The 18,140-nt window shown below is 42.8% G+C and overlaps 2 protein-coding genes across 2 annotated transcripts in view; both read left to right on the top strand.

Annotated features, from left to right (window-relative positions):
• The first annotated feature begins 613 nt into the window (after positions 1 to 613).
• On the top strand, positions 614 to 4,878 carry LOC138798396 (DBH-like monooxygenase protein 2). The gene is made up of 6 exons (XM_069978838.1): positions 614 to 656; positions 940 to 1,036; positions 1,439 to 1,498; positions 1,983 to 2,116; positions 2,627 to 2,741; positions 4,650 to 4,878. Exons 1-6 carry the CDS (start codon positions 646 to 648, stop codon positions 4,731 to 4,733), a joined length of 501 nt encoding a protein of 166 aa, XP_069834939.1. The 5' UTR covers positions 614 to 645; the 3' UTR covers positions 4,734 to 4,878.
• Positions 4,879 to 12,928: 8,050 nt separating this feature from the next.
• Positions 12,929 to 18,140, top strand: part of LOC138799960 (ephrin type-B receptor 5-like) — a 70,715-nt gene continuing 65,503 nt past the window's right edge. Inside the window, exon 1 of the mRNA XM_069981765.1 lies at positions 12,929 to 13,080. Coding sequence (XP_069837866.1) covers positions 12,929 to 13,080 — 152 coding nt within the window. The remainder of the gene's footprint in view (positions 13,081 to 18,140) is intronic.

The raw sequence follows: 18,140 nt of genomic DNA, 5'->3' as shown, positions 1-18,140 counted from the left end.
AGCGGGTACCACCGCCTATCGGAGGCAAGAGGAATGTTAAGCAATACTTCATTGTTACTCTCTCCCCTGCCCCTGTTGCCTGTAAGAAGTCGATTGAGGCCAAAATTTCTTTAAGAAATTTGTTCTCTGCGTCGGTAGCTTGTGTCTCACTATGGGATTTTAATATGCAATGGTTTCATCACTTGTTTCTGTAAGGGTGTAAAGAAAGAGCTAACATGACAGCTACAAAGACCTTCGCTAGGCCCCTGGCTGGTATGACAACTATTTGGCACTCTACAGTCATGTCACAGTGGTCCAAGATCCTTTCTAACATCTCAGATACCACATCCACTTCTGGCCATGGCATCTGAGGGGTTCTAGAGATCAAGATAGGAGTTATCTCAAAAATTGGCCACTGCAGATGGACGTCAGCTGTGTAACATGGATGTCAATGGTGGTGGGGGGCATACAATAGAGGGTAGCAAGAAGATCAGGCTTAAAAAGGTCTTGTCTCTCATGTGGGTGGGGTGGGGGGTAGGGGGTGACACCGCAGTCACTTTTGAAGATGTCTCCTGTCTTCTATAGATGTTGGGTCACCCCATTCCTGACCTTACAGTCAAAACATTTCTATTGCATGGACATCTCACTGCTCGTGGGCTGCGGATAATGCATTACAGGTAAGAGCAATGGAGGCTTCTGCTAATCTTTGTGATCTATACCTAAGATCTGTTTCTCTCTAAAATAGAAAGCAAAGTAACTATAAAGCTTTAGACGCTGCATTGAGATCTGGTTGCCTGGAGACAACCAATATGGCTGCCATTACATCTCCAATAGGGACATCCATCCTGTCCCTAAGATTGTGGGGATAAGGCAGCCAAAGACTTGTAGATGGACGGGGAGGATAGCATCTATTATTATCTATCTACTATGAGTAACTGGAATAATCTCATCTCTCTATAGAAATGGCACGTTAATAGGAAGCCTTGGCGAAGACAAGAAATATGATTTCAGTTTCCAGCAAGTCAGAAATTTACCAAGAGAAGTTACAGTAAAAATGGTGCGGGTATATATACATATATAATCATGTAACTGCTGTGGATAGACTTGTCTCCTATTACGTCTTATGATGAGAGGCACATACACTTGGCAGTCGTCACACAATAGTAACAGTCTCTTGTATAGCAGCACTAACACACACATATATTCCATGTGGTTGCCTTCCAATGCTGATGGCTGTACTTCCCATCACAGACACCCCCCCCCCCCCCCCCCTTAGGGTCCAAGCTCTACCGGGCAACCACGTCTTTAAAGTTAATAAAGAAAATCAAATCAAATGAGGCCATTTTCCATCCAGATGAGAATCAACAACTCTTTTTCTCCTTGGTGACATGAGCCGTATTGTGAATGGATCCCTGTTCTGTCTATAGCATAACCGTAGATTTGTTTTTTTTCTTTTCAGGGAGATCAGATAATGGTTGAATGTGAATCCTACACAATGGATAGAGAGGGTGTCACCTTCGTAAGTCTTATTATGATAGGTATTTTGCTTCCCAATACTTTCTTTCTTGCCCGAATTTGTTTATCTTGGAATTGGCCATCAGTGTTTGATTGGTGGGGTCTGACCTTCTGGACTCGCACAATGAAGGGACCACGATAGTTGGTGGTCATGACTTGTATCTATGTAAACAAATAACAGGATGCAGGGCACCATCATTGCGCTGATTGGCTGAGGGCTAAGAGACAACACTCCCAGTCATCAAACTAAGGATTGATCATCTTGATCTAGTCCCGAAAACTGCTTTAAATTAGATAAATGTGGCTAAACTAAGCAAGTTTTTTTAATTTTTTATAAAGACATGTATATATTTGTATATTACTGTATGTTATGGGTACATAATATTATGTTCTCAGATAGTTCTTATTTGCCAAAAAACATTGTTACATTTATATTAAACTCACCACTAGGGGGCACTGCTCATAATAAATAAAAAGTGTTTCTACAGGGAGGTCCTAGTACTCTAAATGAAATGTGTATTGGATTCCTGTTTTACTATCCCGCTTTACCAATTGCCACCTGCTGGAGTTTAATGGATATTCATAACGTCACCGGGGCCTTGGGGATGGAAGAAACCGACAGGTAAGTTCTACTTGATATAAAAGCTCTGTATATACAGAGGATGTGTGCACACTGATATACCTGAGCCACGCACCAAGAGATTTGTCACCAACCCTGAAGAGGTCCAAACAAAAAGATTTAAAAGAAATGTAAGCCTATTCATACGTGTATCAGGGCTTTAAACACTTTAAAGTTCATTAAAAGTTTTCGAAGTGCTTGAGAATCCTGGTACTTTCCAAGATGTAGCCTTAATGTCTCTGTTTTCTGATCTCCCATTGTATTTGTGGTCAAGTAGCAGAGCAATCTTTGCCATCTTCACCTGCATATCCACAAAACATCTTCAAAAACACCTTAAAAACAAAACAAAAAACCCTGGCTTCCGCCCTGTTTATGGTTTCTTTTTGGGTATGGGATGCTGATTTTATAGGAGGTTGTGATTATGTTATGGACCAGTAGGAGAAGGAGAAGAGTCAGGTTATGATTGCTGTACAGTGCTCTCTCCCACCCACGTCATGCTGTTTTCATTTGCAGTATAATGGAGGCCGTATTGAACGTTGATTCTGCAGACTGGGATGATGAAACACGAGCAATGGCCCAGAAAGCCGTCATGGAAGCTCCCCATCTTGCAGTGGTCGAGAATCGGGAGGTGAGTAAAGTTTATCTGTTGGTTTATCTGGTTTGTAAAGGTTATCCTCTTCTGACTCCCATATTTTTTACCATTCATCCAAGTTAAAGTAGACAGATCTGTAGAACCTTGTGGAACATGTAGAAAGCCATAACGTATCTTTTGTAAATCATGGCACCATCTATCTACTAAAGTAGACAGATCTGTAGAACCTTGTGGAACATGTAGAAAGCCATAACGTATCTTTTGTAAATCATGGCACCATCTATCTACTGTAACACTATCCTGGCGTTTCACTATATTGTCTTTTAGAAAGGTCTCAAGAATCATTGGTTTATGCTATTACACCAAGTATGCTCAATGTAATGCAGGGCTAAGCTGGACTGCCAGCCAATAAGTTCACAATCGACTTTGCCAAATCATCAAAATCAGGCTTGCCATCAATCGGAGCTTCTGCTTAGAAAATGGGATGCTCTTTTCTAGTGGCTGTGAGCATAACCTATGAAGTTGGCAGGTTATCCAAGCAGCTGAATGAGAGACATATCTCTTTAAGCTTAGTTCTAATCCTGTCACAAGGAGGGTTTCCAGTGAATATTTAAAGTTTTGTTGGATTGGAGAATGTCAGATGGACATGATAGGAGAGGAAGTTCTTGAAGAGAGGGTAAGAATGAGAGAAGTCTTGTTGGGGTAGATGGCTGAGAAAGGTTGCCATTGGTAGAGAAGACATAGAGTGTGGGTTGGTATGAGTGTTGAGTTGGATTCTTGGAGTTAGGCAGCCAATGTAGGATCTAACGAGAGGAGGTTGGTGTAAGGGTATGTTCACACTACGGAATCCACCCGTCCCATAGACTCCATTCTATGCTTAGGAAGATTCCGCCATCCGCCCAAAGAATTGATGTGTCAATGGAGCCTATGGGATGGTCGGAACTTCAAGCGGGGGCGAGGTAGCCAGCAGCAGAATCCGCGGGAAGTTCTCTGCACGGATTCCGTAGTGTGAACTTACTCTAAGAAGAACAGGGGGAACACGTGTCCAGTCATAAGCTGTCTTTCCTCAATTCACCATAAGTTTGCATCTTTATTTCGGTGGGAAGGGGAAAAATAAGTTGTTGCCAGAGAACTAGGAGAACAAAGGAATGAGCATGCTGAAATTCTACATTCCTGAATCTATTTCCCCTTCCATCTGCAGTGAAAGAAGAGTTAGGGTCCTATTCCACGAGCCGAGGAGGGCCCGATCAACAATGTAAACGAGCGGCGATCTGCTAGATCGCCCCTCGTTTACTGGGCCTATTCCACAGCCCAATGATGGTTGAGCGAGGGCTGCAGGGACATCGTTGCCCTTGCAGCATTATACATTACCTGTCCAGGCCTCTTTTCCGCGCTGTCTTTATCCCCGGGTCCCGCGCGCTCTATCTTCAGAATGGCCGATCAGCTGACAGGCCACACTCAGCCAATCACAGGACGCGGCGGTCCCGGCCTGTGATTGGCTGAGCGCTCCGTCAGCTGACCGGCCATTCTGAAGATAGAGCGCGCGGGACCTGGGGATGAAGACAGCACGGAGAAGAAGCCTGGACAGGTAATGTATGATGCTGCTGCTTGTCAAATCGTCGGTCGCCCGCCGCACAACGCTATTCAACCGTAGCGATGCGCGGTGGGGGAACGATGATTTAAGGTCTGGCCCTAAATGAACGATCAGCCGATGACACGATCATCGGCTGATCGTTCTCTCTATTTCATAGAACGATAATCGGCCGAATCGGGCCAAATGGGGCCGATCCGGCTGATTATCTTTACTGTGGAATAGGGCCCTTAGGGGCTTCCCTTGCAAAATTTCTTGTTGATATCAGCAGTATTTTTGTATTGTTAGTATTATTAAGCTTTTTCTACAAATTATTGATCGATTAATAATTGATTGTTCTGTATATTTTCCAGGGGAACAGGGTGAATGAGACGACTGCATTACCGCCCATCTCTCTACCTCCCGCATATCACTGTGAGGATGATTCCTTGGAATAAAACACATGAACATTCTAATAGGAGTCCACCCACTGTACCTGCAAGCTACATACAGATCCTGGAATCTGGACAAATCTGGAATATGTATAAGAAGGTCTTAGAAGCCACATATGTAGGGAATGAATGGGTACAAGTTATGGCTTTGGGTGGGCTTCTAGAATTTTTTAAACATTTTCTTCAACAGTGGTCTCCAACTTTTGGTCTTCCATCTATTGCAGAATCACAACCACCGGCTTACTGGGCTGGGAGTTGTAGTTTAGCAGTGGATGGAGAAATACACATAGGGGAGCACTGTCTTGTTCTATTGACCAAAAGGAAAAACAAAACTACTATGTTCTCGATGCCTGTAGGACAGACTGGGGACAGACATGTTTGTACGGGAGGCTCATCTGTATCTCTGTGAATAATGGAGATCCTGCTTATAAAATATAATTCAAAGCCTTAAGCCAAATGTAATGCGTGGCTGACTGGAATTTTCAATTATCTGCATTGTGTATCCAGTATAATCCAATCTGACGTGGTGCATTAAATTTCCATACCGAACAACTACTGTCCTTGGCGTTATTAAGAGTCTTTGCCTTGTATCCTAGAATTTACTGTATTCTCTTCATCCAGGAGCCTGACTATACCCAAAGGGTGACATCACACCACTCCACGCCATCTCCAATAGGAACCTAGGAACGTTCAAGGACAGACTGACATTATGCTGCCCCCTATAGTCATTACACAAGCTGTAAACTGGACAACCCAAGTTTAGCCAACGTCCTTTTCAACTTTTTGACTTTTTTTTATCCCATTTCATTTCAATTCCAATTTCAGCATTTACAAAGATGCATAATAGCAGCCACATGGACTATAGGACACCACTCAGTCTGGCACTGACTCATTGACTTCGTTGAGAGTATTCTAGACATGCTCTGTGACCTGTGCTGGTTAGGGGTAGCTGTGACCACCATCTTTTATGAACACTGGATCCTTTGTTACACGTTTGATAAATTTGCATGAATCCTCCGTTTCTAGACCCTCAATCTCCAGTGGCCAGTGTGGTGAGTACATCCTCCAGTGCTACCGTGCTTCAAAATGTATCTAAAGATGCTCTAATGTTCCTCAACCAACACAGCATGTATCCAATGATAATATATCCCATGTACCTTAGATGTGCGTCTCATAGGGCTGGATTTTCTGAAGGAAGATAGTGGACATTCCCAGACTGTGTTAGAAGCTGATCCATCTCTATCCTCCCAGCTGCATCTGCAGTACAAGCTGAGGTTGGGGCAATGGTGCGGACAAAATTCTAAGTGACATCCGGGCGTCTCAATCAATAATAAGACCAGATTCCCAGTCCTCCCAGTAGAGTGCTCTTATTTGTGGCTTATTCCATTACCACCTAGGAGGATACTGAATGTTCTCATGTAGTGTAGCTGTCAAATCCATTATTCTAACATTCGGGGCTCTGACCTAAACAGTAAAAAGAAATCAAAAAGATCTGACTGGTTAAGTTTGTGAAGATGGTGCCAGACTTTTGGGTTAATGTCCATTTCTTGGGTGTCGTACTAGAAGAAAGAAGAGAAACGAGAGGCGCTTCCTAGCGAATTATCTGCCCATTAAGTGAATGGGCAGATAGAACACAAGATAGATGAAGCAATCCCACTCACCTTTCAGAGTTGTGCAAATGTTAGGCACAACTCTATGAAGCGTATTCAGTGTTGCAGAATTGGTGCGGCACCTCGGGCGTCATACCCAGCGTTCTTACGAAGGTGCAATAAACATCCAACAGCAACACTCAAAGCTCACAACGGACAACTGGGTGCAACCGATATATCTAAACTTGCATATAAGGCCGATCAAGACGTAGCGGTTTTTCTATTCTTGGGAATTCAGACCTCTTCTACTCGTTGTGAGCTTTGAGAGAGTTGTTGTTGGATCTTGGGTGCCATGTCATAGGTCATCTCGTGGGCATATCCTAGCTACATTTCATAATTCAATCTGTGGCTCTCCAGCTCTGAGACAAAAATCCACATCCATAAACGTTGTGCTATACCATTGTATCTTTGTGTCCATATCATCTACAGTAGGGCTTTTGACATGCATCCATGGCAGATGTTTTGCTTGTTACATCCTGTATTATTCTCCAGAGCAGCACTCACTATTCTGCTGGTAAAGTCACCGGGGCACATTTTTGAAAAGTACATCAGGGGCGTATGCCAGGAATAAGGCACATTCACCCCTTCTCCCTGGCGTTAACTTGCCGTATCCCCTGCTCGCTCAATGGATGGGCGGCCTGAGGGGCTCGGGAGTGTGGCAAGGCAGGAAGTTGGAATTGCCTCCTCCCGTTTCTCATTCAGTACATGCATGACATTTTTATGTTGTACCAGTCCTTAATGCACCAACTATAAATGTATTGGAATATACTGTAAATTTAAATGAAGAAGTTACAAAACGATTATACTTGATCCAGTTCAGATCCTCGGGATCTCAAGCATTTTGATGGAGAAGGTAAGTGACCCAGTAACAGAACTCCGTACTGTACTTTGATGTCACTTTCCTACCCATAAAGGTCACCTCCCTTGTTCATCATTCGATCCTATACGGAACTCCGCACGTACACAAACAGCCCTTCATCGAACTCGTCCTTCGATACTGTAAGGAATTTGGTCTATGACCACTAGATGTCCTCAGAGGTTTCCAAGAACCATAGCTTCCCACGTTTTCATCATCATCCATCAGAGAGACCAGGTCTTTATTATATCACCAGTCGCACGTTTTACAGCAGCTCAGTATTTTCCCTTATTTTGTTACATTACAGTTATAATACTGCAAATCACGATGAATTTTTCAAAGCTTTAAAAGTTAAACACAAAGATTATTTAAGTTTTCATCTTTAAATGCAACAATAGTTTGAATTTGTGATTTATCCCTAAGAGCTTTTTTGAGGGAAGACATCAGGGAGCAATGCTCTGCAGCACAAAGAACAAATTACTATTTAAAATCGGACGCAAACTATTTCTACAAATGTCTCACCTTTGGGGATTACTTTTAAAGGGGTACTCCGGCAAAAATCTTCTTCTTTCAAATCAACTGGTTTCAGAAAGTTGTATAGATTTGTAAATTGCTTCTATTTAAAAATCTTAAGTCTTTCCATACTTATCAGCTGTTGTATGTCCTGCAGGAAATGGCGTATTCTCTCCAGTCTGACACAGTGCTCTCTGCTGCCAATTCTGTCCATGTCAGGAACTGTCCAGAGCAGCAGAGGTTTTCTATGGGGATTTGCTGCTGCTCTGGACAGTTCACAACTTGGAGGAAAATTTCTTCTGGCGGAGGTCCAGAGGCCGGTCCCACCACTCTCCGTGGACAAATGGAGAGATAAGTTCATACTCCTGAACAAATTCCCCCCTGCTCCTGCCGGCTGCCAGAATTTAAAAATGGCCGGACTTCAGGAAGTCAGAAATTTACCAAAAAAGATAACAGTAAAAATCAAATTACTGCTGTGGATTGACATATCTTCTATTACGTCTTGTGATGAGAGGCACATACACTTGGTAGTCACACAATAAACAAGTAACAGACTCACAGCACTGACACACACATATGTTCTATGAAGTTCCCTCCCAATGCCGATGGCTGCTCTTCCTGCCACCGACCTCCTGTGGGTATCTCCTGCCTCCGGGGCTTGGCGTAACAGAGTGTGGCCACAGGACCGCCTTAGGCCAAGTTAGTTCTAGTTCACAGTCTACAGTTCTTACAAGTTCTTGACGAAACTTCCTTTTGCAGAGCACAACATAACGTCCGGTAAATAATCTGTGATTCTTTTAAGCCCACTGCAATTGTCCCCTACTTTAACCGTCTATTGCAGAGCAGCTGGATCCAGGACATGAAGACTGTCCTCTGCCACCAACCCTGATGTTCCTTTCCACCGCTGCCACTTGTAAATGTGCAGGCAAGGCATCAAGAGGCCCATCGCCTGCTGCCATCCCCATTGTCCCTTACCGACAGATGTAGAACTGCTCACAGTCTGCACAATCCCCTTGCCTGCCGCCATACTGTATGCTGTCCCTGCTGTGCTTTACGAGTGTGCTGTGGTGAGCTCCCCCTGGTGGCCGGAAACTGCCATTCCATACACTGTTCCTGCTGTGCTGTATGAGAGTGCTGTGATGAGATCCCTCTGGTGGCCGGAAGCTCTATCCCTGCTGTGCAAGTGACATGTGAATTCTTCTTCATGAAAAAATAAGACAAAGCCATGGCCCAGCTAGACCACAGCAGGGATAAACTTGTCTTGCCTCTTCTCTGCTCACTTAAGACTCACTTAAGTGTGGGTGTATACTTCCTCTCCCCATGTGACAACCGCCTACAGGTGGTGTAATATCCCCTGTGAGTGGTGGAGAAGAAAGCATAGAAAAGAGAGGGGTTCAGGGATAGGTAGAGAAGAAGAGAAGGTCCTTATTGGTGTACAGATCACAATTAACAATAACCCTTTGGTTACCTGCAGCTGTGCAAAACATAAGTACAGTTACGTACAACAGTGAAATCTTGTGGCAAAACTTAGGTACTACTTCATTAACACAGGTACTTGACTGTGAAGTACAGACCGTGCTTACCTGGGCAAAGCAAAGTTCCCGGGGCGTCCCAGTTACCTGCACTATGAGATAGGATATGTAGACTTTCTGGTAGCTTTGTCCTATCCAGGCTAGTTCCTCTTTATTATCAGGATCACGGCGTGGGCTAGGATGTTCCCAGACTCTTCTCCCTTTTTGTAGAGTTTAGCACTGCATAGTAGATATACTAGTAGTATAGAAAGAACTAAGTGTCTCTAATTGCATCTGACCACTCTTGTTTTAGACTAGACCAGACTAGACTGAACTGACTTGCCTCGGACAAGGGTCCTTGCAGAGCCAGGCCCTGGCTTGACTATAGCAGGGATGTCCACTCTGTGTGTCCTTCTCCCACAAGAACTTATGCCTCACCTCCTCCCACCAAGTAACTTCCTACAGGGGCTAAGTAAGGTACCCTGTGAGTGGTGGAAAGGAATGTGTGCAAAAGAAAGAAAAAAGGAGATAGGCTAGAAGCAAAGAGCACCTCTCATAGGTCAGAAAAAGCATGTTGTATATGCAAAACAGTAACCCATTCCTAAAAGAGCATACATACAGAAAATACTGACATCTAGTGAAAAAACTTTAAAGGGCACTACATCACCACTTAACCACTTGGAGTAAGAAGCTTTTGAGACAGAGAAAAGAACACCTGTGGTGGCACACTATATTATTATCCTTCAAAATATTTCTAAAAGACTCTCAAATGTCCATTCATAAAGACAGCAGGTGTCCAATAGTAATATATCCCATGTACCTTAGTTCTATCCTTCTGCACCTAAGATGTATGGCTCATAGAGTGGATGTTTTAAAGGAAAGTTCATGGGATTTTAGACGCTGAGCCATCTCTACCCTCCCCCTCAGAGGTTGGAGCAATGGTGCAGACAAAATACTAAGTGAAATCAGCACGTCCCAATCAATAATAAGACCAGATTCCCAGTCCTCCCAGTAGAGTGCTTTTATTTGTGGCTTATTCCATTACCACCTAGGAGGATACTGAATGTTTTCATGTAGTGTAGCTGTCAGACCCATAATTCGAACATTCGGGGCTTTGACCTTAAACAGAAAAGGGAAATGTCATCAAAAAGATCTGACTTTGAGTTTGTAAAAGCGACGCCAGACTCTCGGCTTTACCTTTAATCTCTGGCTGCAATGCCATAATCATAATCCTGGTTCCTATAAACAAGTCTTTTACGGAAACATGTACTATATACACTTTGTAGTGAGAGCTTGAAGGGGCGGGATTAAAAAAAAATTAAAAAATTAAAAAACAAAACATTAAAAAAAAAACAACAACAGAGTTCTATGCTCCGCCCCTCTCACCCTGGACTGCTTTAAATATTGATCATCAATTCACAAATACGAGCTTGACTTTCCAGTCCACCATGTCCTGGATTTCTTGCCCTTCTTCATTAGTATTCTGCTATTTTGTAGATTTAGAATTTCAACCATTATATAAGAAACCAGTTTCCTAGCACTCGTTGTTAACTTCGCCACTGGTTAAATGTTGGTCAATGGCTAGCGTAGAACTGGGAACCCAAAAAGAGTTTTACCATGTCAAAAGCCACATGAACATTTCAGCCTACCAAATATTTATGTGTTGTGGGAGATCGGACATTATAACTCTGAATGAACCCTTGGCCTACAGGCATTGAAAATGTATTAGCAACTTTAAGGGGTATTTTTTCTTTGTTTTAAATCAAAAGTGGCTCTGACCTTAAGGGGTTAAGATATTCCCCTATGAGAGGATGTCGGGGGAGAAAAAAGTCAAGCAAGAGATGTAATGAATCAGTCAACCATTATCCAAAGTAATCCAATTATCCAACAATTTGTTCATACAAACGTGGCTCTATTACACAGACAGATAGCTACCTGATTTGGCAGGTGAGCACTTTGTGTAATAGGGCTGTAAGACTAGAGACAAACAAATGTCCTGAAAATTGTTTCAGGCAAATTCACTGGAAACGGTTGTCAGTTTAGTTCAGATCCACTTTGTGCCCAGCCCATGTTACCTGAGCAGAGAGATACTGCATACAGTGTGTGCTGCTCCACTAGGGTATAGAAGCAGGGACGCCTGTCTTGGATAGGTGTCTCTCCTCCTGTAATTCGCATGGCATAAATTCTGAAAAGGTTGGCTTTAGAACAAGTAAAAATTTGGGGGAAAATTTAGAGTGAATTTGATTAGCAGAGATATACTGTATACAGTGTGTGCTGCTCCACTAGGGTATAGAAGCAGGGACACCTGTCTTGGATAGGTGTCTCTCCTCCTGCAATTCACATGGCATAAATTCTGAAAAGGTTGGCTTTAGAACAAGTAAAAATTTGGGGGGAAATTTAGAGTGAATTTGATTAGCAGAGATATACTATATACAGTGTGTGCTGCTCCACTAGGGTATAGGAGCAGGGATGCCTGTCTTAGATAGGTGTCCCTACTCCTGCAATTTGCATAGCATATATTCTGAAAAGGTTGGCTTTAGAACAAGTAAAAATTTGGGGGGAAATTTAGAGTGAATTTGATTAGCAGAGATATACTGTATACAGTGTGTGCTGCTCCACTAGGGTATAGGAGCAGGGATGCCTGTCTTAGATAGGTGTCCCTACTACTGCAATTTGCATGGCATGTATTCTGAAAAGGTTGGCTTTAGAACAAGTAAAAATATGGGGGAAATTTAAAGTGAATTTGATTAATTTAGAACTCTCTCACCTCCATCTGGAATATTTCCTGGAATGCAGTACATATAAACGTGTTGTACAAACGCAGCGTGAACTTAGATATGAAAACTACCCCTTGTTCTTTTAGTGACTTGCTGGTCTGGTCTTTGTAGTGCCTCAGTGATGTCTTCACTTGGATTTTACTTTTGCACTAATAAAGTATTTCCATCCCGTGACCAAATGTTGAAGAACTGGGTCTACGTATGGAATTTGAAGCTTTGTATGCAGAAAATAAAAAAAAACTATAAAAGCTATAAAGAAGCTAAAAAACTAAATCAGTAGAAAATTACACACAGAGCTCTGATTTGCTCTGATGTTTTTCTTCGGAGGACAAGTCATTTAAGGTCTTTAGAAAGAGGTTTAATGGTATCGAGGCAGAAAGCAATAGAATCCTTTGTGAATGGTCCCCGAGAGAGTCCTCCACTAGTCCTCGGGGCAAATATAAACAATTTTCTGAACCATATTGGACTATTACCTACAGAGTAACAGGTGCTATGTATGATCCATCAGAATCCATGCAGAAGGTGCGGAGATGCTTGTAATACGTGTTCAGTAGAGTGGGTGAGGATTTAGTGACTGGTGGAGAGTGAGGGGCACTGAGCGTGGAAAGATTAGTGAGACAGCTGGGGAGGGAACAAGGTGGGGGGGGGGGGATACAGCTCTGAGCAGACACAGTCTCCGCTACCCCCCTAACTGGAGGAATAGAGACATTCATAACTCTGGAAGCCTGAAATACTGGCACAGGAGACTGCAATGAGCAGGGAGACACCCAAGGAGAGCCCAGGGACGAGGAGATACATCTAGTATGGATTATAATAAGGAAAAGAAAGACCCTAAAGTGTCTGACTGCTGTCTGTCTAACGCTCCCGGCACCGTCATCTGCTCCGGCATAAGGTCATGAGGGGACAAGCTCATCTCTTCCACCAGTATTACTTGTGGGCACCTTATAAGTCTCAGATACCTGCCTGGATTGAGCACGGATATCAAGATGTCCATCAAGACACTTACCTGTATCTTCTACCTGCTGCCTCTTGCATCTCTTCTTCAGGGTGAGTGTGCTCCGTCTTGTTATGTTCTCCTATGTTCTCCGTCTTTCTTGTCTGTCAGACTTACAGCTGGCTGTGCACCATGGAGGATGCAGTCGTGCAGGTATCCCGAAGGACTTGAGTCCGGGGATCTGATCGCCTCGACTTCTATTATCCTGGAAGAATATTAGAGTTTATATTTGTAATTTTTTTTTATAATTGGAATATATGGGGGGAAATATATTCTAATAGTGTGGAAAATGACCCAGCAAAACTTTAGACCAGGTCTGAAATGCGTCAAACTTGTCGTATCGGCTCCGGCTGTTTTTGGAATACCTTTACACACTTTTTATAACTTTACTCCATCTATTTTTTTGCAAACTTGTGTGCCAAAATTTATCGCAGTTGTAGAACAATTTGTTGCTTGTTGTGCCGCTCCCCTTGTTAATACAGATCGTGCCCCTTACTGGCTAATATAGAGGATGAGTAGACAAAAAAAAAACGACCATAAAATCCGTCACTGTCTCAAACCACCTCCGCATTTGCCAAACAAATGTTACAGCTAAAAACTAGTTTATAGATAGTAAAGCCAATATACGGATAACACTTTTCGGGATACTAACCAGATCTACTGGATGTGATAAAGGGAGATTAGTATCCCGAAATGCGTTATCCATATATTGGCTTTATTATTTTATAAGACTAGTTTTTAGCTATTACGTTTGGTAAGCGTGGAGATGGTTTGTGACTTCTGTGGTCAGCTTTTTTTCTACTTATCCACTATATTGTCTACAATGGTCTCTTTTCCTTGGAGAGCATCCTGAACACTCGACCCCCCGACTGGCAGCCCTCTCCAGTTTGTGATACCCCCAGGTGGGGTAAGATGCCTAAAGCCGAAGGGGCACTAAGGTGAGAGTCCTCCTTACAAGCTTCGGGTCATCCTTATTGGTACTATATCACACAAGGGGCTGTTCTTTGTTATTTATGTTCCTTCTTCCCTACTCCTTTCTTCCTAAGACATGGCGCACAATATGTATGCCAGTTTTATTGGAACAAACTGAACCAGAATTCTGATGCATTTATCTTGCATAAAAACAGTGCCCCATCTGTCCTCAGGTTGTGTGTGGTATTGCAAGTGGGCTCCACTTACTTTATTGGAACTGAGCTGCAATGACACACGAACGAACTGAGGGGTGCTGTTTCTGGAATGGGACCCCAACTTCTTTTTTTTTAATAGAGCGCGACGCTGCTCCATTCATTGTCTAAGGAGCTGAATATAATTTCTTCCTATAGAGAAGCAATGGAGCGGCTGCAGGTATGCTTCATTTAAAGGGGGACTATCAGCAGGTTAGATTAATAACTGATAGCCCCCAGGGTGTTGAGGAGGAAGTATCAGCGTGATGGGGGAGGGGCATTGGTCCTAACGGTGCTCCCCGCTGTGGATTCAACTACTAACTGCCCCGTACCCATTAGGGGGCTATCAACAGGTTCGATTAGCCTAAGCTGTTGAGGAGGTTAGAAGGTGGGGGTCCCGGCAATCAGACCCTCAGCAAGCTAACACTTATCCTATCCTATGGAATATCCCTTTAATTTGGAAGCAAAGTTACGTAAGATGAACCCCAGATCCATGTTCTCCACAAGAGAACAATTGGGGTATCTCTTATTTCAGGGGTCTCCAACCAGCGACTGATGGGGTCTGCAATTTCATCCCCGGCAGAGACACAGATTGGAGATTTCATTCTGCTTTTCCCCCTTTCGGACTTAATGGACTTTTCCATTCATCTGTTTCTGGCTTATCTTCCTGCATCACGTGGCAGATTTCCTATGTATTAAAAGATAAACCCACACGCAATGTTAATGCACATAATGTAATAATATTACCATATAACACAAGTAGGAGAGCGCGTACAACGCTGATCTTTCTGATCTGTAATAAATGACCGCCCATTGTTTTCCATAGAAAATGAAAAGCATTGAGAAAAAGCGTCCCTTATATATACTCCGCCAATACTTACCCTGGCGGTGACCCCACCATGATATCTGGGTAATATACCTCTTTCCTATCCGGTTCATTAGGTGATACAACTACCAGAGATACATTAGCAATGGCCAATATGTAGTATACCAAAAAACATGAGGCTGCTCTTATACACAACATGAACTATAGGCCATAAATCTCTGATCGGCCCTGTGTAGTGATGGTGAACTGAACAGGAGCTGAGCTGCAGTAACCTGCTATTACTGAAATAGGAAAATACTAAGCAGCCGCATTGACACTGTTCACATGACACTGAGATGGTACTGACAGCAGATGAGTGAATGTTTTGTTACTCCGGCCATCTTGAGAAGTTTTAAATGGTAAAGGATTATTGGATACCCCTTTAAAGAAAATAAAATAAATCAGGAAGCTGTAAAAATAAAGAAAGCATACTCACCTACCCTGATTCTGCACTACTGCAATTCCTATAGCTCCTGCTTCTGCCACTCATTCTTCCTGGTCCTTGTGACGTGCATCCCTATAGAAACTGACTGGCTAGGAAATGACTAACCTCAGCAATGCCTGGCCTTAAACAGTGATTGGTCTTACAGAGTGGCGGGGACCAGGAGTAGTCAAAACACAGCAGCAGGCAAAAGGAGCAGGTGAGTATGACTTTTTCTTTTCTTTGCACCCTGACCTCTTTTTTATTTCTGGAGTTCGAATACCCCTTTTATATGACATGTATGGTAGCCTGCCAGATCACCCCAACAAATCAATAGAAGATAGATAAGTGAACAGAGAGTACTTACCAAGTAGACTTTAATGGTCATTTATTGTAGAAACAATCACCAATCAAAACATTTTTGAGAGACAGTGGATTTCAGGGGTGTTCCACAGGCGACAGCCGTTTCGCGCTACTTGCGCATCTTCCGGCCTAGTGGGACCTTGCACTGGATTACAATTGGCAGTGGATAATTGCTAAAGCTGTGCCGGGAATACTTCTCTAATAGTATCTATCACCCCAACAAAGGATTTTGAGCCAGGGAGGGGTCAGAAAGTAATACAGATTTGTATATTACTTTTAGTAAATAAGTAAATACTATTTACTCACTATTTAAAAATCTCCAGTTTTCCAGTACTTATCAGGTGCTGTATGTCCTGCATGAAGTGGGGTATTCTTTCCAGCTTGTTACAGTGCTCTATGCTGTCACCTCTATCCAGAGCAGGATAGGTTTACCATATGGATTTACAACTGCTCTGGACAGTTCCTTCAGCAGACTGCATCCCACTCCCTCTTGCACACAGCACATGCTAAACCCCTCTACCACTTCCTGTAATTTGTCCTGATCTATCTGTTACTAGAGACAGATTATCCTTGACAACAAGCACTGGGCAGCAGATTATAGAGCAGTGGCCAACACTATAGAGCTGTTATGTTGAGTAAGGAGTCACTCAAAGTAAGTGAAGTAATTTACAAATATGTTAGGCATCACATGGAGGAAAGTGTTTGGAAACTTGATAGATATATAAGAATATTTTTGGATTATTTTCCCTCTAAAAATAGAACAGTTTCTTACTATCACAACTTTAGATTCATTGTGCTATTTTCTTTTTTTTATTATTATTATACATTTTGTATTATATTAAATGACTCAATGTTTCTCATCTATCTAATGTACTTTGCAGTGTGGGGGTCATTCTATAAAACCTTTACCTCTATGTGCAATTCTATAGACAGGTTTTCTGTTGATGAAACATCCACTCAACAGAATATAGGAAGCTAAGCCTCGTAATCCGGTCTCCATGTCTATAACATCTTCCAGTTCGTTTCACTCACTAAGTAGTTGCATGTTTCACTATCTGGTGCTTGAAGAATTGTCCTTATTTCCCCTTGGATCTGTATAAGGTGAGAAGAGGAGACATGTTCCTGACATGTGACATTCCGTGCGAGGATCCCTTGGTGAGGAAGCCCAGTGTCACAATGCATGGCAGACGTCACCAACGCTGTACGCCAGTGGCCATAAGTCTAACAATGCGGCCTGACCGGGGCTGGTCTCAGCTGCTACATGCATGCTGTATGACCTACTTTCTGATCCGGCAGATTAGAAATAAAATAGACAACACTCCAGAAAGAAATATCAAAAGAGATGAGGGAGAGAAAACAAAAATTAGCTTCGGAGAGTCCTTAAAGGACTCTCAATGCAAAATCTGCAACAGGACCTTCACCCACATTTGCACCCTTTCTAAGTGAATGCTATGAGTATGCGTCTTTAAGAAAAGTGTGTATAGCATATTGTACTGTAAAGTTGGTTTCCGCCATAATGTCTGTGCACCTGTATGCAGCATTGTATAGTGGTTGCCATCATGGCTTTCGCTGTATGCCAGGTGAAGGTGTTGGTCTGTGAGGGCAAGTAAGACGAGATTAATATTATATGGGACACAGTGGCTCCAAAAGTATCCTATAAGAAGACCTATAATGGTAGCCATATTGCCATTATTATGGTACATGGCCACTGGGACCACTGATTGGCTAAGGTGGTGACATGTTGGCTACCAGTCTGAGGCACCTACAGAACCTTCTGCACCAGATAACAGCAAAAACGGGGGGTTGAATAATTTTTTTATATTTGGACCTCTTAAATTTTATAACCCTTTTAAAGTATAGATAAGCCTATAGCACTTGAACTGTACTGGCCACATGGAAGTCAAAGGCCACACATTAGTTTTGGGGAGTAAATGTTTGTATGTCAAAAGCTGAGGATGGTCAAGTAATTTGCCATAACCTCTGGTTGCTAGGTGGTGTTAGCAGTAGGCTAGGCACTTGTCACAATGGCCAGGAGTGGTATGCCCAACCCCGGGTATACTAGCACTAGGTTTTGGAAAAGGTAGAACCAGGTGTATGTGGGTGCAGGTGCGGAGCAGAGTAATGAGCACAGAGTCCAGCACCGATCTAAAACAACACTTTACTTTGGAATATCCAGTGCAATAGAAGTTAAGAAAAAGTGAAAGTGCGCAAAAGATAATCACAAAAAACAATGTCCTTTCTCCTGGTGGACAATACAGAAAGATTGGTTTGGGCGTTTGTAGTGTAGATAAAGAAGTGTCG

This window comes from Dendropsophus ebraccatus, chromosome 8 (genome assembly GCF_027789765.1).
Source record: "Dendropsophus ebraccatus isolate aDenEbr1 chromosome 8, aDenEbr1.pat, whole genome shotgun sequence".
Classification (NCBI taxonomy): domain Eukaryota; kingdom Metazoa; phylum Chordata; class Amphibia; order Anura; family Hylidae; genus Dendropsophus; species Dendropsophus ebraccatus.
The sequence above is the reverse complement of the archived record's forward strand: the minus strand, read 5'-3'. Positions and strand labels throughout refer to the sequence as shown.

Excerpts from the sequence above, each read along its gene's own strand:
- LOC138798396 (XM_069978838.1), top strand. Across the intron at positions 1,499-1,982 it reads ATAGAGAGGGTGTCACCTTC|GGAGGTCCTAGTACTCTAAA; the intron begins GTAAGTCTTATT and ends GTGTTTCTACAG. Across the intron at positions 2,117-2,626 it reads GGGATGGAAGAAACCGACAG|TATAATGGAGGCCGTATTGA; the intron begins GTAAGTTCTACT and ends TTTCATTTGCAG.